General features: G+C 33.9%; 3 protein-coding genes across 3 annotated transcripts; all 3 read right to left on the bottom strand.

Moving 5' to 3' along the window:
* Window positions 1-37: 37 nt before the first annotated feature.
* On the bottom strand, window positions 38-10,983 carry LOAG_04010 (C2 domain-containing protein; the record flags this gene model as incomplete). The annotated part of the gene is made up of 35 exons (XM_003139547.1): window positions 38-227; window positions 485-522; window positions 692-919; window positions 1,042-1,179; window positions 1,358-1,506; window positions 1,716-1,867; window positions 2,201-2,330; window positions 2,412-2,608; window positions 2,718-2,902; window positions 3,132-3,392; window positions 3,729-3,915; window positions 4,016-4,212; window positions 4,392-4,577; window positions 4,671-4,728; window positions 4,837-4,946; window positions 5,012-5,132; window positions 5,305-5,428; window positions 5,608-5,788; window positions 5,895-5,982; window positions 6,108-6,376; window positions 6,595-6,735; window positions 6,901-7,042; window positions 7,154-7,281; window positions 7,360-7,485; window positions 7,646-7,736; window positions 7,824-7,997; window positions 8,065-8,175; window positions 8,263-8,417; window positions 8,589-8,696; window positions 8,768-8,851; window positions 9,003-9,122; window positions 9,400-9,591; window positions 9,911-10,105; window positions 10,253-10,405; window positions 10,711-10,983. The coding sequence occupies 35 exons, from the start codon at window positions 10,981-10,983 to the stop codon at window positions 38-40; spliced, it is 5,382 nt and encodes a 1,793-aa protein (XP_003139595.1).
* A 1,418-nt stretch (window positions 10,984-12,401) lies between these two features.
* On the bottom strand, window positions 12,402-14,789 carry LOAG_04009 (hypothetical protein; the record flags this gene model as incomplete). Its single annotated transcript, XM_003139546.1, has 7 exons — window positions 12,402-12,632; window positions 12,995-13,137; window positions 13,394-13,529; window positions 13,661-13,762; window positions 14,087-14,230; window positions 14,475-14,569; window positions 14,732-14,789. 7 exons carry the CDS (start codon window positions 14,787-14,789, stop codon window positions 12,402-12,404), a joined length of 909 nt encoding a protein of 302 aa, XP_003139594.1.
* A 5,541-nt stretch (window positions 14,790-20,330) lies between these two features.
* LOAG_04008 (hypothetical protein) lies at window positions 20,331-23,077 on the bottom strand (the record flags this gene model as incomplete). The annotated part of the gene is made up of 3 exons (XM_003139545.1): window positions 20,331-20,866; window positions 20,971-21,190; window positions 22,943-23,077. The coding sequence occupies 3 exons, from the start codon at window positions 23,075-23,077 to the stop codon at window positions 20,331-20,333; spliced, it is 891 nt and encodes a 296-aa protein (XP_003139593.1).
* Between the last annotated feature and the right edge of the window lie 2,823 nt (window positions 23,078-25,900).

Below are 25,900 nucleotides of genomic sequence, written 5' to 3'. Positions count from 1 at the left end.
GCTTGAAATGTTAAACTCCATTTCGCATTTAAATATGCTAAGGAATATATTCAGAGATCGTATTTTCTTTTAATTCCATCGCGACTGTAACAAATGCAAAAGCACCAATACCATCGAAAGAAAGCAAGTCCAAGGCAAGTTGTCCGATATAGCCATCTTTTCGAAACTTATTGTTGTCCCAGATTTGAACGAAGAGTACTGGATCTACCAACAGTGACGACTTCTTGCTGAGATTGCAAATGTAAAAAATAATAGGCAAGTTGATAAATTGCAGAATCACAAAAAGTAATCTTATTTCATCAAAACAACATCTAGTGAAAAGATAGCAGATTTAAAAGAAAAGACCTAAAGAGATGTTTTTTGGTGTACATCGCGATTTTCTTCTCCCAGATATCGAAATCGAAATCAAACACGAAACGCCAGTTAAATGAGCCATATCCATCAAGACTTCGGTAATGAACATCAGTTTTCTCTTCTTTTTCACTTCCGTTCAAAAAAAACCTTCAGATAGATATCTGCTGCCTGAAATAATATCAAAAACTGTATTGTTATGAACTTTTCCACACTCTTATTACATTTTCATTTGAAGGGAAAATTTCCGAAATCATTCCATTCAGTGAAATCTACCGAAAAATCTATGCCTGCATTTTTTCATGCTCTTTTGAATCATTGCTTAGATGTGCACAAATACCGGTTTCCCCATCGTCCTCTTGGTAAGAATTACATTACGAACACTCCAAACTGCTACACGAAGCTGAAATCCATGAGGCCGTCGAAGTGATATATTCAAGGGCGGAGGTACCGATCCCACTGCATGTGGGAACAAATCGACAAACATTTCCAGTTTACCACACTCGCTATCCGTATTGACAGCACTGTATAGCGGTCGCGTTTCCACATGTTCTGGTACCAGATTCATCTAAATGGTAACACCCGATTAGTTTTCATGTACCTCATCGAATTTATACCGGCACTTCAACCTATAGGCCTGGGAATCTTCTTGATAAAAAAACAAGCCTTAGTCAAAATATAAAGCGCGACTCGTTGCAACGGCCGGCCCAAAATCTCCGCATGATTTAGAGGAACATTCTCAATATCACTCAACCACACCACGACTCCAGCAATCATGATCCCGACATCATTTCCTTTCATTAGCAGTTCTGGCGCAGGATAGTTCATCTTCATGCATTGCCTGAACAACAAAGAATACAAAAGACCGAGCGAAGACTGTTATATCTGTCCTTCACTGAAACATCCATTTCACTTATCAGCCCATATTATTTCTGAATTCAATTCGTATAGCTTACAGTTGGCAACTTATGGAAGCGGTAGCAACTCTTTAAAGGTTGAGTATAACTTGCCGTTTTAATATGCTGAGAGGTGTAAGTTGATCGCGCCAGACAAGTGGTCCCCGTATTGTATACTGCTTTGGTAAACCAACGGTAGCTCGAAACTGTGTCAAAAGACGATTTTCCAAATCAATTACCGTATGTCCAATTTCATTATCTGCAACAAATTTTGTAGCAATTTGACTTTCTGTTTTTATCTTTAAATTCTCCAGTTTATTTTACTTGAATACTTCTTAGGATACTTTTGTTTGGTGCTCCTTAATCTCGATTCTTTTATATTCACAAAATGAGTAATAGTGGAACTTTAAAGAAATGAATAGAATGAACGGAAGCGAAATGAATTGTACGCACGATGTGCTCGCATACCAGAAAAGATACGATGACGATCCATGACTGATACCACAAGATTTTTATCCATTGGTATCTCCACTTCCATTTCAATCATCTGGCCAAACAAGGGATTCAGTGAACCTGGTCGATAATCTTTTCGCAAAGTTTTCTTCTTTTTTGTTCCACATCTACATCTTCCAATTTTGTTTAACCACTTCATACTTCATATAAGATGCAGTGATTCTTTTCAAAGAACTTTACAAAAAAATCAACAATTTTCAGGCTAATCATCAAATCTGAAACTAATCAGTCTAACGATTCACGGCTGCCACTTCAGTTTTTCATTCAAAGAGAATTCATTGTGACTGTTAATTTTTTATTTTTTCCTGAAATTAAAATTAGTTTTTGATTTTTTTCAAGTTGAAATTACCAAATTTCTAATTCCAATAACTTTTTGTGGAGAAACTAAACTTTCCGATTATTTTTATATCCGGGGTCAAAGATATAAAAACAAAACCGACTTCACACTAATGTAAGCATCACAGGTGCCATCCTTTCGTCTGCTGATCAAATCAAAAGCTCTCACGATGTATACGCGAATAGTGCACTTGGTTACCCCAGCAAATTCGACGATGGGCGAGGCGAAAAAATCTAAAAAAAAAGAAAGATATTAACTGAAGGGCAAAATCAACTTTGTGAACCATGAATGATGTAGAAAACTGAAAATGAGACCATTTGACATTTTGTCCTCTCTTCTGATGAAAATTCGGGCTTTGAGTTCACCGCGTGGTATCCTTAATTCTGGTGTTTCGATGTTTTCTTTAGTCATTTTCCGAAAGATAAATGTGTCGAGAAAGTCAGAAAACCCACAATATTCACTTACATCTTCAAGAGCACACGTAAACACCCGTAATGTTTCGATTCCAGAACTGAAAAGAGAGGACGATATGTAGTCTGCAAAAATGCAGTAACACTTCTTCAAAGGTACTCTCAAAAGTAAACTTCTTTAATTTCAATAATTCCAAGCTAATAAATTACTCAGCATATCCTGGTGCTTTTTCGCTTTCCCCAATTGAACTGTAATATTTGCTCCACCAGTCGATGATGCAATTACCAAAGAAATATTCTTCGGAATCTATCACCGTCATTCTTTTCTCATAAGCTTCCTCGAAGGATAACGTCTCATCATACTTCTGCCAACTATAAATATCCCGTCTCGTACGCTGAAATATTTTGGAGATTTTAAATTTTCTGTAGCAAATGAATTTCATCGCACCATTGATGAACATATCTACTGGTTTCTAATCCCATATATTTAGCATTAACAACCAGGTAACTGTTTATCATTAAGCCAATTTTTCTTGCAAAAGATTTCCAAAAAATAAAAGATATCGATTATTGAGTATTCGGTTAAAAGGTGTTGTAAAATGTATGATGCATGAAAATACGAACCTTCGGTAACTTGTTAATATATTTAGCAAAATCATGAACAACGCAAATACCGATGTGCGGTTCACGCCCAAACGAACGTCTGTCATACAGATTAAAAGTTAACGGTGGTGCGTAATAAAAATGAGCAGGAAGTTGAACTTCATTCAGAATTATCAATGGCCGTTTGAAGTTTGGATTACGTTTCGCATCTTCGATCACGTCACTTCGAGCTATCTTGTTACCAATTCGAATTTCCACAAATGGATTACGTACAGATGACAACTGCAAAAGGCACTGTGAAAAATGATAAATAACAAGTCAATCATGCTAGTTTCTCTATAGCCAGTTCAAGAACTTAATCAATGTATGCTAACTATTATATTTGATAGGATAAATTAGTTTCCCGAATCGGCAATCATTCACATACGCATACGACACTTCGAACGCTTAGGAGATGTCATGTAATTTAGGCCGTCAATTAGAGTTTTGTAAGATCAATAATCAATGGGTACGTTTGCTGCTAACAGCCAAAAAGTGCTTTCTCATCAACATGCTTTTTGAGGGTAAAGTTAGTGAAATAATAACGACCTGTCATTATTGTGCAACTCTTCAACCTACCTGATATCGAGGTAAATCCCGAACACCCCAGCACAAAATTTGCACTGTATACTGTTTGACAATCGGACAAACGCTTCGTGCTATTGAATAACGATTGCTTTGTTTTTTACGTGGTGGCTTCAACGGCGCAATGTGTATAGCTTGACCCTCATACAAGAATAATTCAAATAGTGCTAATAAAGCGCCTCTAAAAATGTATGTTGCCTGAGATAGCTTTATTTATTTCAATAAAATTAAAATCAGGAAATTACGATTCATTGAAAATTAACGCTTCTGCTCTCACATACTTCTGTCTATCCTTGCGAAGTGATAACGGAAACCAATTAGGCGTTCCACGCTGATCAGTTGCAAGTGATATAACTGAGGGTGTTGTCATAAAACGTCCAAGAAATATTTCGGAGGAACTGAAATCTTCTGAGCATACTTCTACCACCACTGTTGGTGGATCTTTACGGACGGACGTCATCCCACCACATATTATTATCTAGAAAGAAAAGATGTTAGACCGTAATAGTTGTTAAAAAAATTCCTAATCTAAACTTCCTTTCTATAGCAGGCTGTAGAAAAGGCATGATAATCCAATTACACGGATTTTTTAAGTTTGCTTTTAGTGACCAAAGAATTATCACTAAGCGCCTTCCTTTTTCTGATGAAAGAACGCACCCGCTTGAAAATAAGCGTTTCATTCCAGATCGGGTCAACAGTATTTTCAGTGATTGCCGTTTCCTGACATCGATTTAAAAATATAACTCGAACAAATGCTCTCGATGCACGACGATTTGTCGGTAGTAAATCTTTGGCCCATAAAATTGATGCACGCATTTGCCAACGTGTTGCATGATCATAAACCTCAAAGATGAAGTTTCATAGATTTTACCGCACGATGGACAAATATCTCCTTCTTTGACAGATTCCTAATTTTTACAATCTTTAAAATCTTACTTCATAAATCCGAGGTGAAACTGAAACATCTTCAGCCAAATAAAGAGCCAGTCTTCTTCTAAAAGATTATTAAATATTGTGTAAATTTGTATCAAAAATCCCCTATTTATATCCATCTGAAGTTACGGAAAACAACATTTTGCATATAATATTAATAAATGTAAACCTCTGGCTAAGATTAGCCGAGAATACCATTTCACGAACATATCGCCTGCGTCGGTACTTGTCACCAGGCATCTTTTGCACATGTACCGGTTCACGAAAATCACTAGCATACTGTAAAGGCAATAACATCAGTATGTTTCCGACAAAACCAAACTATATTTATGAAAATGGATAACCTCCCAAAGCTCAGGATCAATGCTTCTCCGTAAAGCATCGATATTTTCAAAAGCATCTTTTGTGCCTGTTCCAAGCGTTCTCATACGCCACCAACGCCGACGTCGAAATTTATGTCCTTCCCTGAAGGAGTTCATTTAACAATTTTAATCTGTTAACGATTGATATAACAATATCCTTTCTTTCTTGACTCAAATTGCAGACATATTTGCTCGCCTGATATTCTAAAGTTAGATAAATTATGTTAACAAATTATAGAAACCAGCCAATATGTTCCAAAACCAAAATCATTAACCGCTCTCTGTAATCGGTAATGGCGTCATCATTAGCAAAATTAGCTGCATTCGAAGAATATGACCATCCTTCGGCATCGCCTGCACAGAACAGGTCAATCGTCCAATCGCCAACCCACCGCCATCCTCAAATTGTATTAAGCTCCAATATCACCTCGCATTTCAAACACGACTTTTTCCGCTGTTATTTCAAAAATTGAAATTTAGATGAATAGAGTCCAAATTTTTGTCACAGTGTCATTAAATTGAATAGAATTGAGCATATTTCTTGATGAGTAAATGAATTTACACGATAAAATTGTCACCTGGGGGAGCGTTTCGATCACGAGCATTATCAATGGGGTTACCAGATGCGCCTGTATAATATAAATCAGTCCATATATCATCTTGCTTCTCCTGCACTTCAAAAATTTCATCCTCATATCGTGAATGGCCGGCATCGGGTCCAACCCACATATCATGGCAAAACATTATTTTCCAGGCTCCCTTAAATTATTGATGAGCTATCATTACTATATTAATGAACGGTCATTATTATGTTCTCATCAATCAGTGACAAATATTCAGTTTGACAAGATTTTCAAAATTTAGCCTTGTAAGACCATCCATGAGACAATTTAACATCGTCTTCAGACATTCGAATAATTCCTGTTTCATCCGATCGAGCGTAGGGTTCACCACTGAAATCATTTTGTCAAAGAATTGTCCCTTTTACCTCCTATTAGCAAAAAAGTTCTTTTCAGCATTTCAGCACTTTTTAATCTATATTTGTATCCAGTTTTCGATGAAACGCAATAAACCTAACTTTCTCCCATCAGTCTCCATCCACTGACCACCCAGATGCCTTCGTTGATTTTCAAAAACTTCTGCAAAATATTGAACCACTCCAGGCTTAATTGCTTTATCCCAACTGTTACGATCCGTTACTTTTCCAAACCAAAGACGAAGATGAACAACGGCTGGTATTTGCTCCTTCTTTTCTTGCTTCTCATCATGGCTTGGCCATTTTAATGTTACTGCTCGCAGACGTCCACAAAACATTCCCCGATAACAGTCTTTCTTGTGATAATAGATCTAAATACAGATCTATTCTATACCATAGTAATTAAAAGACAATCAGTGGTTGCAACAAAATGAAATAATTTTGAACAAAACAAAATCGCTATAACTGTTGCTGCCTTGCCCTTGCTAATTTCACCAAAGTACAAATACAAACACAATTGCAATGAACTGAACTTTTGCTTTCATCCCACCAATGAATATTTTCAATTTCAAAAAAAAATCAAAATTACTTCATTTACAGGAATTCGTGCGAATGCAAGTAATTCGTCACCATCGCACATCGAAAGTATTGCGTCCGGTATTGACATCTCCGGCTCATTTGAAATTTTCATTAAAAGTTCAGCGGTTCGTTGCAGATGGTTCAGAGCAATCTGGTAAATTAAATGAAACTGATTAATATTCATGCGTCATTGGATTAAGACAAATATTATAGTAAGGAATGGGAACACAACATAAAAAATGGTTTAAGAGAATCAAGTGCAATTTAATCATGAAAATACACTCTTTGATTGCAGCGAAGATGAATGCACACTGACTTCGTTGACTTGGAATATGTCTTTCTTATCGTATTTCAGTGTAGTAAAATCCTCGATCATTTTGACAATGGATGAAATAATGACAAGACGACGTTGTCGATCAAGCAGTGATGACAGTGGTGACTCCCAGTCTTGTTCAATGCTGCAAGCAAAATCCATCCCTAATATCTAAATCATTAGTCATCATTATTAATTTCTATAACAAGTCGAACTAAACTGAAAGTTATTCAATGTTTCATTTGAAGAAACAAACCATTTGCTCAGTTTAGCAAAATAATCGCAAGCTTGTTCAATAGCATGGAGAATGATTGAAGACGCTTCTGTTTTACCGTCACATTTCAGTTTTGCCAAACCGGAAGAGTGTAACAGCATCTTAGCTATCTAAATATAAATGAACCTGCTAAAGTCTAAGTAAGATTAAGATTCAGCAATATAGCAAACAGTAACAAAATATCGCACCTTCTGCAAAACGTTGGAGTGTCTCATTCGAAATGAAACATCCTCCCACGCACAAGGGATTTCACAAACAGGTTTATGATTTCCCCATGGCATCGTATAGTACTTCTCAGCAAAGGCTGGCATAACCTTAACAATAAATAAGCCTCATCAATTTAAACTTCTCTCATGTCCTATCTCAATGCACGTTTCATTTCAAATGTTTCCCTTAGCATCAAAAAAGGTTAGAAATCTTTGATATGAGACAGTGATATAAGCTTAGAAATATAAGCAATGGAAGAAAGGTTACCGAAAGTGTTCGTGCTGTACATTTTGGTACCTTTCCGTAGGCTTGATTACCGTATTCTCCTATGCTCAACGAAAAACGCACATTTTTGCATCTGTTGAAATAGAAATCAAAAGTTTATAGCAAATATAAGCAAGTTATGCCGGGTAAAATTAAGGAAAAAATTTATCAAAAAACATACTTAAGCTTAGGATGAATCATATTTACAGCAAAAAATGTAGATAGTAATACATATTCTGATGTACGCAATTGTGGCTTCAGTGATAGCACAATATCAGGCGTCACCGGATCACGAGAACTTTGCCCGCAGTCTTCTTCCAAACATATCACCTCGACAAGAGCACGACCAACAAAACTGCAATTCGTTACTGTATTTTTTTTTACATACAAACAAGAAATGTGTAATATGAACGAATTACTACCAATCGCCTGGCCGTCTTCCTTCTCGTATTGCTTTCTCGATTTTTCTCGTTATTCCACGTTTACTTGATGCATAAAAGCTTATGTATGATGGACCAAATATTGGCAGGAAACTGTAAAATGCAACAGAAAGGATTATATTTAGCTTATTTTCGATTATTATTTTTGATATCTGATTAATCTTTAATATAAAAATGAACCCTTGATTGTCAGAGTTAGGTAGATCGCTTGTCATTGCACTCATATATCCTGATTGACAAATATCAGATAAGTTGACGTGTGCAGTAGCCAGTACTTTTTCCATATTCTTTTTACGAATTTTTGTCTGATAAATGAGAAGAATACGAAATGAAATCTAAAATAAATGTTTGTCGTACGATTCAAACAAAATTTGCAACTATTCCAAACATCTCAACTATAATATTCCCAAGTTTTCAAGGAGTCTCTCCACAACAGCACGAAATATTTCACTTCTAATACTTTCTCCAGATATTCAATTTAAAAAAAAAAAAGAAAACCAACGAACATGTTTAAAGACGGTTGGCCAAACGACAGGAAGCATGATTTCCTCATTAAAATCAATCACTTCATATAAAGCTGGCAGTACGTGAGTCATTTTACTTTGTTTTCCAATCTAAAAAATTTAACTCACATATTTCTAGTCCAAAATATGCATTACATTTTCAAAAACTAAATTCTCCATACTTGAACTTGCACAGCTAGTCTTGCAACATCATCGTTCTGCGTTCGTAGACGATCAGCTATCTGGCACAATTGGAAGATCCTTATCTGGAAATGAATAACTATAATTTTCGACTATAAAAAAGCTCATTAATGCAAATTTAACTATAAATTCATTGGTTATCGAGATAAAACATTTTTTACCTTAGTAAGTCACGTCGTTTTCTAAGCTTTCATAATTTTTAACAGCATAACCTACCAGCATGGTATATTGCATTAGTGAACCGGAGAACAAAATATCCTCGTCGTCATGTATCACCTTACTACGTAACGATGGTGCTGGTGTTGGATCGAGGCTTCGACGGACATTTATTGATACCTTTTTAAAAAAAAGCAAAAAATAATGATGATATTGAGGAAAATATCAAAAGTAATGAAAGGATCTGAAACAGAATAAAGATTATGACAGTTATCGCTCAGTGATAACATCCTTAAATCTTTTTTAAAAAAAACCGGGACTGAATTGAATGTTTACCCAAGAATTTATAACAGAAGTTAACAGTCATATATATGACGGCATGTTTTTTTTTTTGATATTTTTATGATTTTTTTAAATAAACTTCCAAAAAAAAACAATTCGAAATGAAACTTAAAACCTTCAGGAAGCCACGTATATCGGAAGAAGCAATTCGATCAGTCTCTCCAACTGTTACAACTTCTTGATAGTCGGCTCTAAGAACAAGCCATTTTTCTCGCAACAAGTGTCGTTCTGATTTGTAAATGTATCCTAGCTCGCATTGGAATCCTCCGATCAATGTGTCACTTGCAAGTTGTTGAGTATTGTAGACCTGTTTTAAATTTTTGCATAAATAATCTGATGAATTTAATGACAGCAAGTTTTAAGGAGATATCGTAGAGGTACAAGATATGGAAATATGCTACTGTAAACTTAACTATATGAAAGAGATACTTTCATTTTGGACTAAAACTCTTTCCAAATTCAAGCAAAAGAAATTCAACGCATAAATGGTTGGTCATAAGCGCCCTCTTCGCTTTTTTTTACTTAAGTTGCTTAGGATAGGATACGCAATACATTATACACAATTCTTCCCTACCAAATTTTGGGAACACAAGAAATTCCGGAATGCAAAAGAAACTTATACAGACCCGGAACTCCAAACACGTCCGGATCATATCCTGGAGGGACTTTCGGATCGTGAAAGAAAACGATTCATTCCAGCGCGGTGAATTTGTATTGTGTTGCGATAGACTCGAGCGGCAACGTCCATCCAATATCACTCGTAACAAAGGATTCAAACAATTTCCATGGAGTTCACGGGCCTCAAATATATGTAGCCGCACCTAAAGTAAAACTTTCATGCTTTTCGAATTATTGAATTTAGTGACGACTCTCTCGAAACAAAATTATATCTCTAGAGATGTCAACCAGTTCTGGTTCTGGGAAACACTTAAAAAGTAACGGTCAGCTCAGTAAAAGCTGAAACTTACAGTAAAGGATTGCAACATGTCAAGATCTTCGTCTTCCTTCTCATCTTGCATTTCAACCATTAGTTGGTTCATCTTATCAGCACCAACTATTCGTTCCCTATCTGATGCCATATTGTTAAGCGAATTATCCGTCGAATCGTTTGTTTCAGATTCCTACAACAAATTTAAAAGATTCAAAAGATTTAGAAGCATATACAAACAAACGTGTTGTAAGCATCAAAGCGAAAACTTCAGCAGAAACCTAAACGATCAAGCAATATCTCTGTTTTCAGATTTTCTCAGTCTAGTGGTTAGTGATTACAGCTATATGAACTATTTAGTCTTAAAAATTTAGCACTTGCCTGAAATGCCAAGGAAATAAAATTGACTCTACGCACGCAGTTAGAGAACGGTATAAAATGAAAGCGCCCAGTATCACGGAAATAAAGTTTTACAGTGAAAGACACAGGAAGACTAACCAATTGTTGATCCGATGAAACTCCATCGGTAGTTTGCACCGGTGTTTCAGTGAACTCACTTTCAGCTAACTCAGTTTCAGTATCCTCCGATTTGTTCCCTTCATTCATTGATTGTGATGATACTGATCGATCACGTCGGATACGTGATTTGACACGTTGACCAATATTCCGAATTTTTGATAATATTCGTCCACGCCCTTCTTTTTTCTTTCTTACTTTCTCTGGATCTCTCAAGTTTGCACTTTCATCGTAATCATCTTCCTCGCTACTCATATTTCGTTGTTCACGCAACTACAGAATCACATTAGTATGAATTACGTCATTGTTAATTTTAAAGAGCAATTACAGTTAGCATGCTTAAATCATGATAAAGACATTTCTATGACGTAAAAATGTTGTAACTGGAGGAAGGATGGAAGGATAATTTGGTACAGATAGAGATATTCCATTGTAGGAGGATGTTAAGCAAATGAAAAAAAGGAAGGATATACTAGAGAGACAGCTGAGGTTACTCTTTCAAGTTCACTTTCTCGCGAGAGATTCCCTGTCAGCTTCTTCAATTGTTTACTTAGAAATCGCTCAGTCATCATATTCTTCTGTTTCCTAGACCTGTTGTAAAATCAACATTTTCGAACACTGATAAACCTTAAATTTCGACCTTTGATTTGACAAACATGCACTTGCAAATCTCTTATTGATTATGAGGAAAACAAGAGAGTTAAAGTTTTTACACTTCCTTAAATTATTTGTAAATAAAGCCAACTGAGCTTCCATGAAATGAAAATAAAAATTTTTGCTTAAATATTAAATTAAATGAAAAATTGGGAGTAAACAACATGTGTTGAGTCCAATCGAGTTCTGCAAGTTGTCGGAACGGAAAGAAATTGATTTGAAACGAAAACTTTTAAATGTTCATTTAATCAAACAAATATATTTCAGATAAAATTATACTTCCAAATTTTTGCAAATAAAATACAAAAGCGCTGAAGCTGACTGATAGAAAAACTTATATACCATAGCTATTTGTGGTTGAATGATGGATAAGGGAAGTGCTTATACAAAACCGACTTAAAATGTTAAAAAATTAACAGTAAAAATGGACCTGTCGTCAAATCGATTAACAATAAAGTATTTAAGTAGCCAAGTTTGCAAGCAAAGAAGATTTAGAACAAACCAGCTGAAAGAGGTAACGACCATTTACTGGTTCAGATTTAATTCTGTTTCTAGGAAATTTCCATATTCAAATTGTTGAACAAATTTATTAATCGTCACATGCATGAACGGCTTATCATCGGTTCAAGTTGAAAAAATTTCGCAATCTCTTAACATTCTTCCCATTTTTCAGAATCAAAATAGTAATAAAAATGAAAATTATAAAAACTTTTAGATTGAAAAGAATATTTATTTAGGTAAACAAAATTTTAATCAGCGATCAGTTTTCATACAGAAACAAATTTCGATGCAAACTGAAAAAGAAATTTCCATCTTAATTTTACTTTTAAAATTTAAAAGGGATATCGAATGAAGCTCTACTATACCTCGATTTTTCATAATACTAACGTCTGCAGAAACTTACAGTACTCTCTTCTATAGGTGAGTCTAGACTTTTTGTTTACAGGTGAAAAATTTCAAGGGTGCAAATTCTGCATATCACAACATTAGCATTGACTTCATATAGTTAAATAGGAAGATTAAAGAATGTCAAGCACAAGTCGCATTGTTGCAAGAATATTCAATACTTCATCAGTACCGCAAAATGTCGGCATATTTACAGTAGTAACAGGTAATAAAAAAGATTGCGGCCTTAGTGGTATAGGATATACTAGACCATTCCCTGATACTGTATCCGATTTTTTAGATTCATCGAAAGTTACAGCGGACATGTTCGTTTCAGACGAAGGTTGAGATTTCGCTGTCAAGATCTGAATGTCAATTACTGATTAATCAAATATTCTTCTATTCGGGACAGTTTTTAAGTTCTGTAATTTTGCAGTTTCTATAGTATTTTTTTGAAACTGCAAAAACCTTATATAAATATTCAAAATAGCTTTTAATTGCGTTTCGCGGGTCGATTAAAAGCTTAACATAATTTTATGTGAAATGGAGAAGCAGTGATTTTATAATAATGTATGAATTTATTATTCAGATTTAGGTTAATTTAATCAATTTGAAAACTCCGCCATTTACGATTCTCATGAGAGAACACATTTGAACGCTCGAAATTCTGAACAAATACTTACTCTCCAATGAATAATTATTAACTTTTAGGAAATCATTGACTCACCGTGCTAAATAACAAGTTCAACTGAGGAATAGGTGTTTCAGCGACACCTTGATCATAAGCTTGTCGTGTTAGTTGCTTGTCCATTTTAATCGGTGTCGTTAGCATATTTGAATTGGTTAGTGAATTCATTGGTATTGGTACATCTAAGAAAAAAGCACGAAATGAATGAATGATTTGGCTTTCCTACTTCAAAACCGGAAATGACTGGATTTCAGGTTGTGCGTACTACTAAAAGAATTCGCCTTTGTTTTTTTTCGACAAACAGAATCATTTTTTTTTTTCTGTATTATGCAACTGTGGCCAGCTTACATTATACATTACATTACTCTGTCAAAGATGATCTAATCTTCATAACATTGTAAAATTAATATAAAATTAAACGAATAAAGGCCTGCTTACAAGTTTGTTGTTCTTTTTTGTGTTTGTTGGATCTAAATTTTGAGGCCTTCAAAATTTGGTCTAATTTGCGTCTCGTTTCAATCAATTCACATTGATCACATCTACAGTTCGCATACAAGCAGTGTCGTTTATGTTCCTGAATCGATCTTTTTGTTCAAGACGTTCGTTGAAAATTCAAGAACGCCGAAGTAAACCGTAGTTTTAGTTTTAATTTATTTAAACATCTATGAAAATTTCTAAACTTTTGTAGGTCTACAAATATCTTACCTTTTTCCAAACCAAAAAGCCATGATTTTTGCATTTTTGACAAATGTAGCATTGATTTTGGGTCATGGTACCTGTTTTAGTTATTTTTCTGGGATGGAATATCTGAAAGATTTTAAGAATAGGTAAAAATCTTTCTTTCATCTTTTATAATTCATTCCAACGGAAGAGGAAATCCTTTGCTTTCGAACACTAATGGAACCTCTTTCGTAAGTTGAAGAAGGACGATCAATTGAAAATCTGAGTTACAGTAAAAAAAAATGGTTTGAAAATGACGAATTAATCCTGATGACGAAATGTAAAGGAGGAGTGGGCAGTAATAAGATTAGGAATGTTGTGCAGAAGATTGATATCTAATTTTTTCATCTAGTATGGAATCGGGATTCGATAATTGTTTCTACAACTCATTCAACACAGAAGTGAACTTACTCCTGGATCACTTTTATCAAGATAATTTTGGGGAATGATAGTTGCTTGGTTGGGCTCCGAAGTGCGCTGGAATATTTTATCCTGTGCACGGCGTATACGAATTTGTGTGCTCATAATTTGTCGACGTTTACGTATCAGCAAACACTGCAACAAGTGGATGTTAACTTAATTCGGGAATTATTCATATTTTGAATCGAAAACAGTATTTAATGCTAAATAATGTTAATTCCGTTCATTTCCAGCCACTGTTTTATTCACAAGGAGAAGAATGGATGAGTAAGCAATTAGATCGTGTTGACATTCAAGAGCATTATAAAAATGTAAGCGATGATGGTAATTTTAGCAATTCATTTGATATTTTAGTCTCATCGGGTTGTGTATGTTCTACCCTTGAACAGTTGCAGTTCTTCCGATTGCAGTAATGACCACGCGTTTCCACAAGCATTCCATGCTGTCGACAAAGTCCACAATGGCGTTTCACGTCTGAAGTATTTTCTTTTTTGTTTTATATTATAATGCTTTCCTAGCTTTCTTCACTTTTATATCGAAATTTCAGCTTAACTTTCATCGATACATTCAGGAATTGAACGTTCCAAAGTAGTTATTATACGAGTTTCCCAAAAAATCTCTTTAAATCACACCAACCTTTGGGCATTTTTTTACTTATGGCAAAATATCGTTGACAATTCTCTTCTTCAGTCATTCCCTGCAAATTAGATATAAATTAATTCTGCAACGAACTCTAAAAATTAATTTTTATGTATGTATTGTTTTGGTTGCAGTGACTAAGTTTGGAAATAAAGTTGATTTGAATAAAGATGTGTTTTGCATAGACAAAGAAAGAAGAAAAAAAATAGAGCAGAAACGATTGCAATTTCCAATGTAGAAATAGAAAAAAAAATTTTTCAGAGACATGCGGAAATGAAATTACATTAAAATTATATCTTAATTAGTTAAGTTTAAAAGTAGTAAAGTCACTCTAAAGTAGGGGATGAGTAAAGTACGTTGAAATGTTATTAAATAAAGTTTTAAACAGCAACTTCCCTTGTTTCTTTCTTTGTATATACAATTTCCGCTCAAAATGGTTGCTTGCTTATTCATATTACAATTGAGCTAAAGTGTCGCTATTTCTTAGAATCCTAAAGTTTAAAGCATACTTTATGATGCTTTTTTGATTCGAAAATTTTACAATTTTCCGATCTCTTCTATTCACTATATACAGTATACCTTCCACAGTAACAATATACTTTGAGATAGTTTTCAATCAAAACTAGCACAGACAGACGTTTAGATGAATGTAATGGTTCAGTTGTTGTTAAAAACATTTGAAGAAAGATGGCACAACAGAGAAAATACGTTAGGTTAGTTATTACACGCTAGTTTTTGCTAAATATTTTTATATTCATTCTACTTACTTTCCACAGTTAAACCATATGTAAATTGATTTATTTCAAAATTTACTTAAAGTACTCACAATTTAATTGATCTAAAAATTTTGCAAAATCATGTAGTTGTAAATAAATTACTAATTAAACACCGAAAAAGTCATCAAATTCTAGTACAATTCGGTTAATATACAGGGCAAAAGATGTATAATGGAACAATGAACTATATGGGAGTAAGCAGGAAAAACTTGGTTCTATGAAGGACCAACAAATCCGACATAATAAAAACTTCTATTGAGAAGGTCAAGCTAGTACTTCAGAAAAAATTGACTTGATATTTCCTAAATATGAAAATGAGGATCCGAGCAATGGTCGAATATCAGTTCTCGGATATTAATGTTCTTAATTACTGATTCAAAGTTTTTGTTAGTAAACGGCAGTAAAAATAAAGAAGTAGAGAAAAGTGATTCAAAGTGAGGAGAAGTACTTGTCAAAAGCTTTTTTGTCAGAAGGTTCAAACTCTTTTATAGAGGACGAATTTTGCGAACAATGAGTTTTGTCACTATTAATAAACATATAGCAATGATCATATTACGTAGTTTCTCCGAAATTTTCTTTTGTCTCACTCTTGATAATAAAGCATATAAAGAGACAATGAGACAAAGCTATTAACAGTGACAGGTCGTCCTGGAACACCTACTTGATTTCATCATTGTAGAAGGAATGCTGTATTTTCTTTGACAAAATAAAAACAAAAACCAATACCAAATAGCATAACAGAAAAATATTTTAAGCTGAGTAATGAGTTAATTCAATTTATTCCCTCTGAGTCATCCATCAAAGTTCTACAGTAGTGATCGAAGTTGTAACGAAATTCAAGAGCCTATCAGTGGCAGTCATAGAACTTAAACAACCATGGCATCATGGATTGATCATTACTAAAAATAGGCATTACTGATAAATCAAAAATGCATGGATAATTTTACTAGTCATTTAGCAATCATTCAATAGGTTGGTGTTTGAAATATTGCTTAATTATTGGAGAGATAGCTGTCAACAACTGCTTGATTAATTAATTGATTGATTAGAATATATTCTGTTATTTGCAATGGGTACATCTAATGATGACCTCGTAGCAATGGCATTAATTTATCAAGGCGACCTAAATTTGCTGTAATATCAACGCAAGCTCTGATCATTTCCCAATGGCAACGATCAGTTGCAGTTTTATCATCACAATTGTTCTTCTTGACGTTATTATCCACTCTTTATGTATATTTTGATCTTTATCTCATTTCGGTTTATTTTTAGGTTTAATCTTTAATCTTAGGTATTTCAAGAGTTATTTTACGAAATATGGTTCAAATTTTTAAATTATTTGTAACTAACTTAAGTTGTGCGAACTTTTAAGTTGTATCGAAACCCGATAGTTTTTAATTGACAAAACAAGAACTTAGTTTCAATTTTGCAAAGAATTCATTCATTTTAGCATTTTTAGTTCCTAACAACCGAAAAAAATATTTCAATAGATTTGCAGTGAAAATTTCAAATAATATTTAAATTTTCTTGCCTTACAATGAATTGAAAATTTATTACGCAGATGTGGAGACGAATGACGGAAAAGCAAGCAGATGTCTTAAAGAATGCTTGAAATTCGAACGTTCCTTCACTTTTCAGTTTGAAAATTTTGAAAAAGTTAGCTTTGTTTAGTGGGCGCTTCTGCTAAATATGAACGACGGACTGATTGGAAATTCAAATTAACCGGGATTTGAATTCTAATGCAAGTTCAGATCAAAATTTAAATTTGCATTTAATAAAAAATTTTATTGCAGCCTTCTAAAGTTCCAAATGTTAAGGAAATTTTAAGGTTTATTGGATTATAAAATCGGTTAATTTTGACCTTCCATTCAACTCGGTTTTTCCTAGATGAGACACTTGAATCGGCGGCATTGTGTAGCCAAAAGTGTAGTCCAGCTGATCAACACCGCTTTTATTATTATACAGTTTTCTATCGTTTACACTGCATCGATTTTTATGATGGTAACTTCAGTTCAAATCATACTAGAATTATTGTTATTATTTGTGCTTCGTTTAGTTAGAGGGACTTCCGATCAGTTCTTTCAGAAGAGCCCTAGATTTTTCCCACAGAGAGTTTAAAATCGCAATATTATCTTTCGAGGTATGTTAATTGATCTTCGCAGGAATTACTAGAAGCAACGTTTGCATTTCCATTTTATTTTCAGTTTAGACTTGAAAAGTTTTTTACTGATTTGATCATTCAAATTTGATCACATTCATGTATAAAACCTGTAAAATTTGGCAACTACATGTTGAATTCAAGTTTCTTGAAATTATTTTCAATTATTCTCTGTTATAGAGTTTGAAAACCAACTTAATTGCTTGAAAAAAGCATCACCAAAAGTCGACAAAAGTAAGATTTGTAGTTTTTGATTTGATTAAATAAGTTGATTACTTACTTAATGCTCAACTAAAGCAGTAGTTGAGTAAAGTAATTCTAAATATCATCATTTCTATTCAGATTTGTTCAACAGGAGAGAAAAAAGAATACCAAATTTCGGATCATGAAAAATTAAAAATGAGAAATAATTTCAAATGTTTTGGTTGCAAAAGGTATTTACTTTAGATTTCATATTTGACAATTTAATTCTTCCGATATCAGTGCTGCTGCAGAATAAGGAAAAAGATAAAAATTTGATTCATTATGGTACAACATTTTAGTTTGCACTGAACGATGCACATTGAATAATGACGAAATGGACAACAATGAAAACCAAATCAAAATTCATTGCAAGTTGGGAATTGACCTTTCTTTATATTCATCCATTTTATTTCTGACTTTCAAGCAATTTATCGCCTTTCGCTTTGACGACGCCAATTTTACAGTTTCTGGAGCTTAAAAACTTTTAAACTTTCAATTTCATCAACTTTTCTACTTTGCAGCACTTTTCAATACACTCTTCCCACAAATTAAGGTTTTTGAATCAAAAATTCTGTTAAGGTTTTTCATACCAATCTTCCTACTTTCTGGAATCTCTAGTATCAGGATAAAAATATAGCGTAATCGATTTGATGAGTATCGTTTAGTAAAACGAGATGGCCTTAAATGCCATTAATACATCTATGACAATGATGATAGGTATAATGAGGACCTCATCAGATGGATAAGATTGGAATATCTTTTTCTAGAAGTGCAAAAAATCCATTTGATAAGCTCGAACCACCGAATTAGGCGCAATTTGGTTCTGTTAAACACTCATTTACAAAGCAATTTTGTTAATTAAGAAAAATACTGTAGAAGAAGTGATGCAATTGAGGAATTGGGCCTATTCGATAAATGCGAACACAGACATATAAAATACTATAGATAAGTGATGCCATCAATTTGGGAACTTTGCGGTTATGGCCACCTTAAATATATTCTAATCAAAAATTTTCACCCTATATGACATTGTTGTACCAAGACAACAACATATTAGTACGAAATATGAATGCTAATAAAGATGAAATTGACAGTGACAAATCTTTCCTCGATTAGTTGAAAATAAAGTCTATACAACAGCCTCAAAAGCTGAACCAAATAATCATAACGCATTTTATTTCTCGGGACATGAAGAGCAGGAAGGTGAGATATGACTGGATATGATTGGTTCTGTGTTTTTGGTGAGATAATTTATTTAAATTTAAGTGATTCAGTAATCTATCTAATTAATCATTCAATTAATTGATCATATAGCATGAGACAGCCCACTAACATAAAAGAAAAAGATAGAGTATTCTACAGAAGTAAAGAGTTAAAAATTGGAAAAGTTTCACTTTTTCAGGACTTTGGGGTATTCGCTGATCTTTTATTATAAGATATTCACTAGCGCCTGTCCTGAAACGCGTGACACCCTTTTGGTAAGCATTATAATATCCTACAAATTCAACAAAATAGTTCATTTATTTTGTGACCACAGAGGGACACGAGAAAGAATCGCCCACTCTTACACTTCTGCGTAGTCAGTTAATGATTTATACCGGTTTCCATGACTCATACCGGAGATAAAATTGCAAAATAAACATATCTATTTGTTAACTAGTTTAGCAGGAAAGCTTTCTGAAAATTTAAAACGATTCAATTGAGTTTCAAAAGAATTCAGCGTCTAAGCAATCAATGACATACGATTATTCACATCGCCAGATAGTCTATTAAAACGGGAAGCTGAATGTCGCCAAGTGCACGACGAAAATCAGATGACGCACAAAATGCTCGAAGCATGTGAATAATAGCGTGAGATACATTTAAGAGTGCTGAAGAAAAAGTGAAAATAATGAAAACTGATAATGAAGGACTGATTGGTATTAAACGCTTTATTCAGTTTCAATGGCCAGCTAGATGAGATGCTCCTCGGCCTTAGAGGATCTTCAGCTCCTAACAAAGGCTTTTTGTTAATTTTTTTTTTTGTTTCTGCAGTTACATTTTGCTTTTAAAATCAATTTCATCGAGGAAAAATGGCATTGTCTTTCTTTTGTTGATATCTTCTAAAGTTTCCATTTTCAAAACTATGATGTTTTGTTAATTTATTTACAGATCGACTCCCCGAAAACTGATATTTGAAAGAATATTTCATACTGATACTCTGAATTTTTTTTGACAATGAAAACGAATTTGCTTTTGTGTCATTCAAATGTCACCTAATTTTTAAATAATCGAATTTTTCCACAATTTGTATTATTTTTGTTTTATATATCTCCTTTGTGAATTATTTTTCAACTCATTTGTTTCTAAATTCTAAAATTCCACGCGAACTGCAAATTTATTGCATTTTTGTGTTTGGTCATATAGGTCGAACAAATCATCACGAAAATCGACTGTAGTAACTGGTACGTGACGGACAGGGGCAATAGGCGGCGTAATTTCCAGGGAGACCTTGTTCACCAGGTGCTCCTGGAAGTCCATTTATTCCCGATCGGCCTGGCATACCAATACGCCCTGGTGGTCCTACTGGTCCTGGTATTCCATCATTTCCTCTCTGTCCATCCGGTCCAGGTTCTCCAACAGATCCAGGTAAGCCTTGCCTTCCTTTCGATCCTCTTTTTCCCTTTCCACGCAACCCATCTTGGCCTGGTAGACCAGGTAGACCAACAATACCAGGTAGACCTGGCAAACCAGCGTCACCACTTGGTCCTGGTAGTCCTGGTAGTCCATTTTGGGCCGGAGGTCCTGGATGTCCTGGAATTCCATCCGGACCTTCAGAACCTTGTAGTCCGTCTGGTCCAGGTAGACCAGGGGGGCCAGCCGGACATTTGATGCAAGGCATATCTTGTGGTGGACAAGTAACTGGTGGGTAAATTACTGTATTGTCTTCTCCGGGTAATCCAGGTAGACCCGGCTCTGAAAAAGAGATTACTGAACCCAATATGACAAAAAAGCACTTTATTTTCGTCTGATAAATTCAGAGTACTTGTAATACCGAAAGAGCATTGAAAAAAACATACGTCCTTTTTGGCCAGGTAGACCAGGTAGTCCTGGTAGTCCGGGGGAACAAATTGATTTCGGTAATTGACATAAACAATAAGATGGCAAGTTCGAGTACTCTTGACGTTTTCGTCGAAATATACTACTGAATGGATTATCTCGTGGTCGGTTAGGCGGACTGAAGCTGATTTGGATACTCATCATTTCGGACCATGCTGAATCGGTTTCGGCGCGAAATATCTGTATATTAAAACAATTGTCGAAATTTTTTGTGATGTGGAAAGTTCAGATATAAGTTTAACTAAAAGTAATTAATGATCAAATTATTCCCATCATGATGTTCACAGTTTCATCCACTTCATTCTATAGAACGATTTATGAAAAAAAAATACTATGGAAGAACAGTTCGTCATGAGAAAATTTCACTGCAAAGTAATTTTGTCCAACATTTATTTCTTCGAGAAATTGGTTTTAACAGTTTCATAAAATTGGGATTGAATAATTTTGAAATTAACTACATGGTTTTCGTGAAAAGTGCTGTTTGTAAAATCATTGATTTGATTAACTCTTTTAATTGGGATGGCATCTACTTAATTAAAACAACTAGTGCTGGTAGTAAGTATTAATGAAAAACATTGAGGGCATTAAAAAAACAGGACACTCTCTCTATCTTCTTTTTTAGGTTTTTAAATGTTCTTTGCTTCTTTTATCCAATTGAACTTAATGTTGTGTGTCCCGTAATTCTGCTTCTGTCTCAAAAAAACTTCCTACTTCTTGCATATTCTGTTTTACATATGAGATGTCTCGGAAACTTTATATAAATTGTTAGTATCAATACTTCTCGCAATAAGTTTGTAAACTAGAAAGTTCCTCAAGCATTAATTACAGTATTAGTTATTTCGATGCAAATGCTCAATCTAAAGATGTATTCTCCCAGTTGTCGCCTTTTTATTTTCAAAACAAATTGATGCCCCATTTCTCATAATCATATTTCTGCTCTCTTGATATGAATGAGAATTTTCCACTGTGATATCAAAATTGGATTAATACATTTCTTGGAAACACTTCTTGTCAATGAAATATGCCAGTATGTATCAATTGTTAGAAAAAAATTGTGACTCATTTTGGGAATGATTAAAAGTAAATAATTGTGCTATTATCATCAGAGCAGAAATTTGAATCACTTCTATAACTCCAAAGAAAACAATCCCATATCTACGAAGATTAGCTGTTAAACTAAACATTCCTATCAGTGCTACAAATGATTAGGCATATCCAGTCCTGTGCATGAAAATATTTCGAAATAATGATCAAACAATTACAGTTTGATAAACTTATTTCTTTCATCGAAGTAAATAAAACAAAAAGTTATTAGGCAATCATTCCAACAAGATTCCTTCCTCTGATTTGATGACTTTTCATTAACTGTTGAACTTTTTGAGATTTAGGACAATACTTTTTGAAATGGCTCAAGTACTAAAAAAGTACTGCTTGGAAAATGAGAAAACATTAAAGAAATGGAAAAGCGTAAACTTCAAAACGAAATTTACAAGAACTTGGAGAAAGTGAAAGTTCAATTAGAGAAAAATAATAAAAAGACAAAAAATAAATGAGCAAGTCATTAGCAAGATTTTCTAATATATTCTTCGATACAAAAAATGAATAACAATTAAAAAGTTGAGATAAAAAGAAGTACAAATTTAGTATTATTTTTCGGATAGGATAGACAATTTTTCGCTAGATAAAAGTAACTACGAAATAATTTATCCAGGATTAAAACTCTGAGAAGCCGTTTTGATTAACATATCAATCGTCTGTTTAACATCATTATTCGTTGATGTTAAAGCACGAAATGATGTCAAACTTGTGATAAATTAGTTTTGAAGAATTATGTTATCGAAATTTTATTGATTTTCGGAATAAATTAGTAGTGATTTTAAATTTTAATGTTTATTTCTCAGACATTCATGAAAATCATAATTAAACACATACTTGTACCTCATCCAACACTTCATCGCCGATTTCTTTTATCACTCCGTATGCGGAAGGTATCACAACCAAGCATGCAGTGATTGCAAGCACACTACAGGTGAATGCTACAACTATCACAATTTTTGCTTCTTGCATTTTACAAAACAGGAATGAAGATCATGGAAAACGTTGTGATCATATTTATACACTCAAACGGGTCGGGTTTCATTTTCCACTGCAGTGTTGATAATTGCAACGCTTCCAATGATGACGACAAAGATAGCTTTCAGTCATCGATGGTAAAGATCATCGGTGGCCTCTGCAATTGATATTTTAAAGATATAATGGATCATAAAACCGGTTTTGACGTTCCAGAAGAATGGAGGAAAAATCTGCGGTCAGATATCACACTACTCTTTCTTTCATCCCCCACTTAAACTGGAGATTCATCAACTTAACCATCTTCTGGCACTTCAACAACATCAGCTGTTAATCATTTGAAAAATGCATACAGAAATAAACGACATTATCTAATTCTGTTAAATTCAACAGTTTGATGACATAAAACTAATCTATATAAATAAAAATGTAATTGTTCGGTTTATCCAATGCTTTAAATTTCCCAAAGTTCTTCACCGATTATTCTGAAATTTTGATAAACGTTGCATTCGAATCTCGAGTATTTTAGTATATCCGCATTATATAAATGTTACACCTGTGACGGGTAAAAACATACTTTTTTTTGAGTACATATATAGTTATATAAAGAGGAGGATCTTTGATAAGATCCATCAAGGTCATCATGGAGGTCTTATACGCTTTTGTTGAAATATTGTCGACATTGTAAATATGCGTAGTTTAAACTCGTATTGCAAGATATTGTAAATCAACTAGTATTGACTACCAAGTTTGAAGTCGGCATATTCTAAAGAATCTCAGGTCACTGTCGATAAGTTTTAAAGAACCTCAGGTCATCTTGAGATCAATCGGATTGACCTCATGGATTGTTGTAAACTTCTCCTATATAAACTTTAAAATCGGGAGGCCGACCGAATTCTATTTTATCTGCGCACAGCAATATTTTCTTTCAACCTCGTTCATCTTCAAATTCTCACTATTACCTAACTTAATTGTTTAAATTATACCCAAATTTGTGGCTGAACTGTTATTATATTCACTAAGAATAAACTTTCCTGCCCACTGCATGGATCAGTCCAGCTTTTTCCGGTGAATTCTAATGTATTTTTTGGGAATTATTCCTAAACATAGTTTGATTTCTTCCTTTTTCCATTGTTTTTCATTTCATTCTTTAACTGTTTTTTTTATTTTTCAATGCAATTTATATCTATATTCTCTCTTCTCTTCTTCTTATAAATAAACGCATTATTTTATGTTTTTCTGTCTTTTTTTTTTGTTTTACAACTCTGTGTGTTCTTGTTATAACTTCCTTACTTTTTTTCTTTTCAGTGCAATCGGTCTGTTCATTAAAATAATGTCTCACAGAAGATCAAACTTAGGTCGTCGTATTCGTGGAGAGGAAGCAATATGATGAATAATTGCGAATCAAACTTGGAAGAACGAGCAGCAGCAAACGAAAGAAGATAAAGAATGACTCAAATACGTGCCGAGTAACAGCAGAGCAACGTGTCACCAGACTAGAGGGTGCACGGTTCCGAGCACGGCGATCCCGTTCTACAGTTTCAGATCTGCTTCGTTGTTTCGTTCTCAATAGATGGACGCGACAGACTAAGTGCTTGCTTAAAATACTCTATTTTGTGACAACACGTAGAGATATTAAAATTAACCGCAAATATGCGTGTCCAGCTGCAGAACGATCGATCAACTGAAATATTCTCACATTAATTGCTGAAAATTGGGAACAGAAAGGTGACGATCAATCTGACCTCAGGATAAATTTCATTGCCCTATAACTTCTGCATTTAATACTGTCAAAGAAAGATTTGATTGGAAAAGTGTTTCCCAATATTCAAACCAATTATAAGAATCACGATTGGTTGAATGAACGAGCTATTCTTGCAGTCAAAAACAAAGACGTCTACGAACTATTTAGTCTAACATTCAAAGCAAAGCAATTACATACAAGCTTGTGGACACTGTTGTGGATGAAGCAGTTAATTATCTAATAAAATTTTTGAATTCACTCGGTCTGTCAAAGATGTCTCCAGCACCTACTGCAATTGAAAATCGACGTGCCAATTATCATGTTGCTAAATATCAATCAGCCAAAGCTTTACAATGGCAAGCAGTAAAAAACATTATTAACAAAGCTAAGAATTAGAATTTTCGGTATAGATCTAAACAAGAATTGTTTCTAAGATAGATATATGTTGCATATTCTAGAGTCTAGAGACATATCAAACAATCTTTATATCTGTACAGACAATGAAACAACAAAAAATATTGTATACCCACAAGTATTATGAAATTAAACTATATATTAGAAGTGTACACTTTCTTTTTCTTTTCCACTTAACAACAACTCTTCTATAATACACATTCTGCTTAGTGTTGTGTTACGTATATTCATAATAAAAACACCGTATTCTTAATTTAACAAACTACTGATGAAAACAAGATCCTCCCAGACAACCTACCAGAAAAAATTTGTATAGGACAATAATTATTGAGTCCAACAAGTTATATGTATTATATTATCAAATCAATTAGTAATATAACTTATAATTTGAAATAAAAACACAACCAAATGACGCAAATTCGAAGTTATCCTTAAGAACAAAATATTCGTAATGCATATTCTGCTTACTGTTACGTATATTCATAATCAAAACAACGTATTTTTAATAGAAAATATCTATTGTGGAATCTGTCATGGAAAGTTCAGAAGATATTTACATCCCTCCAAAAAATCCTTTCAAAAACACTCGAATATTCGTATTACGAAGTTTGTTTTCTATTCGAATTTTCCGTGAGAAAGAAATCGGTAGTCAGTTTTCAGCT

This window comes from Loa loa (genome assembly GCF_000183805.2).
Source record: "Loa loa unplaced genomic scaffold supercont3.75, whole genome shotgun sequence".
Lineage (NCBI taxonomy): Eukaryota > Metazoa > Nematoda > Chromadorea > Rhabditida > Onchocercidae > Loa > Loa loa.
Note: the sequence above shows the minus strand (reverse complement) of the source record. Positions and strands in the feature narration are given on the sequence as shown.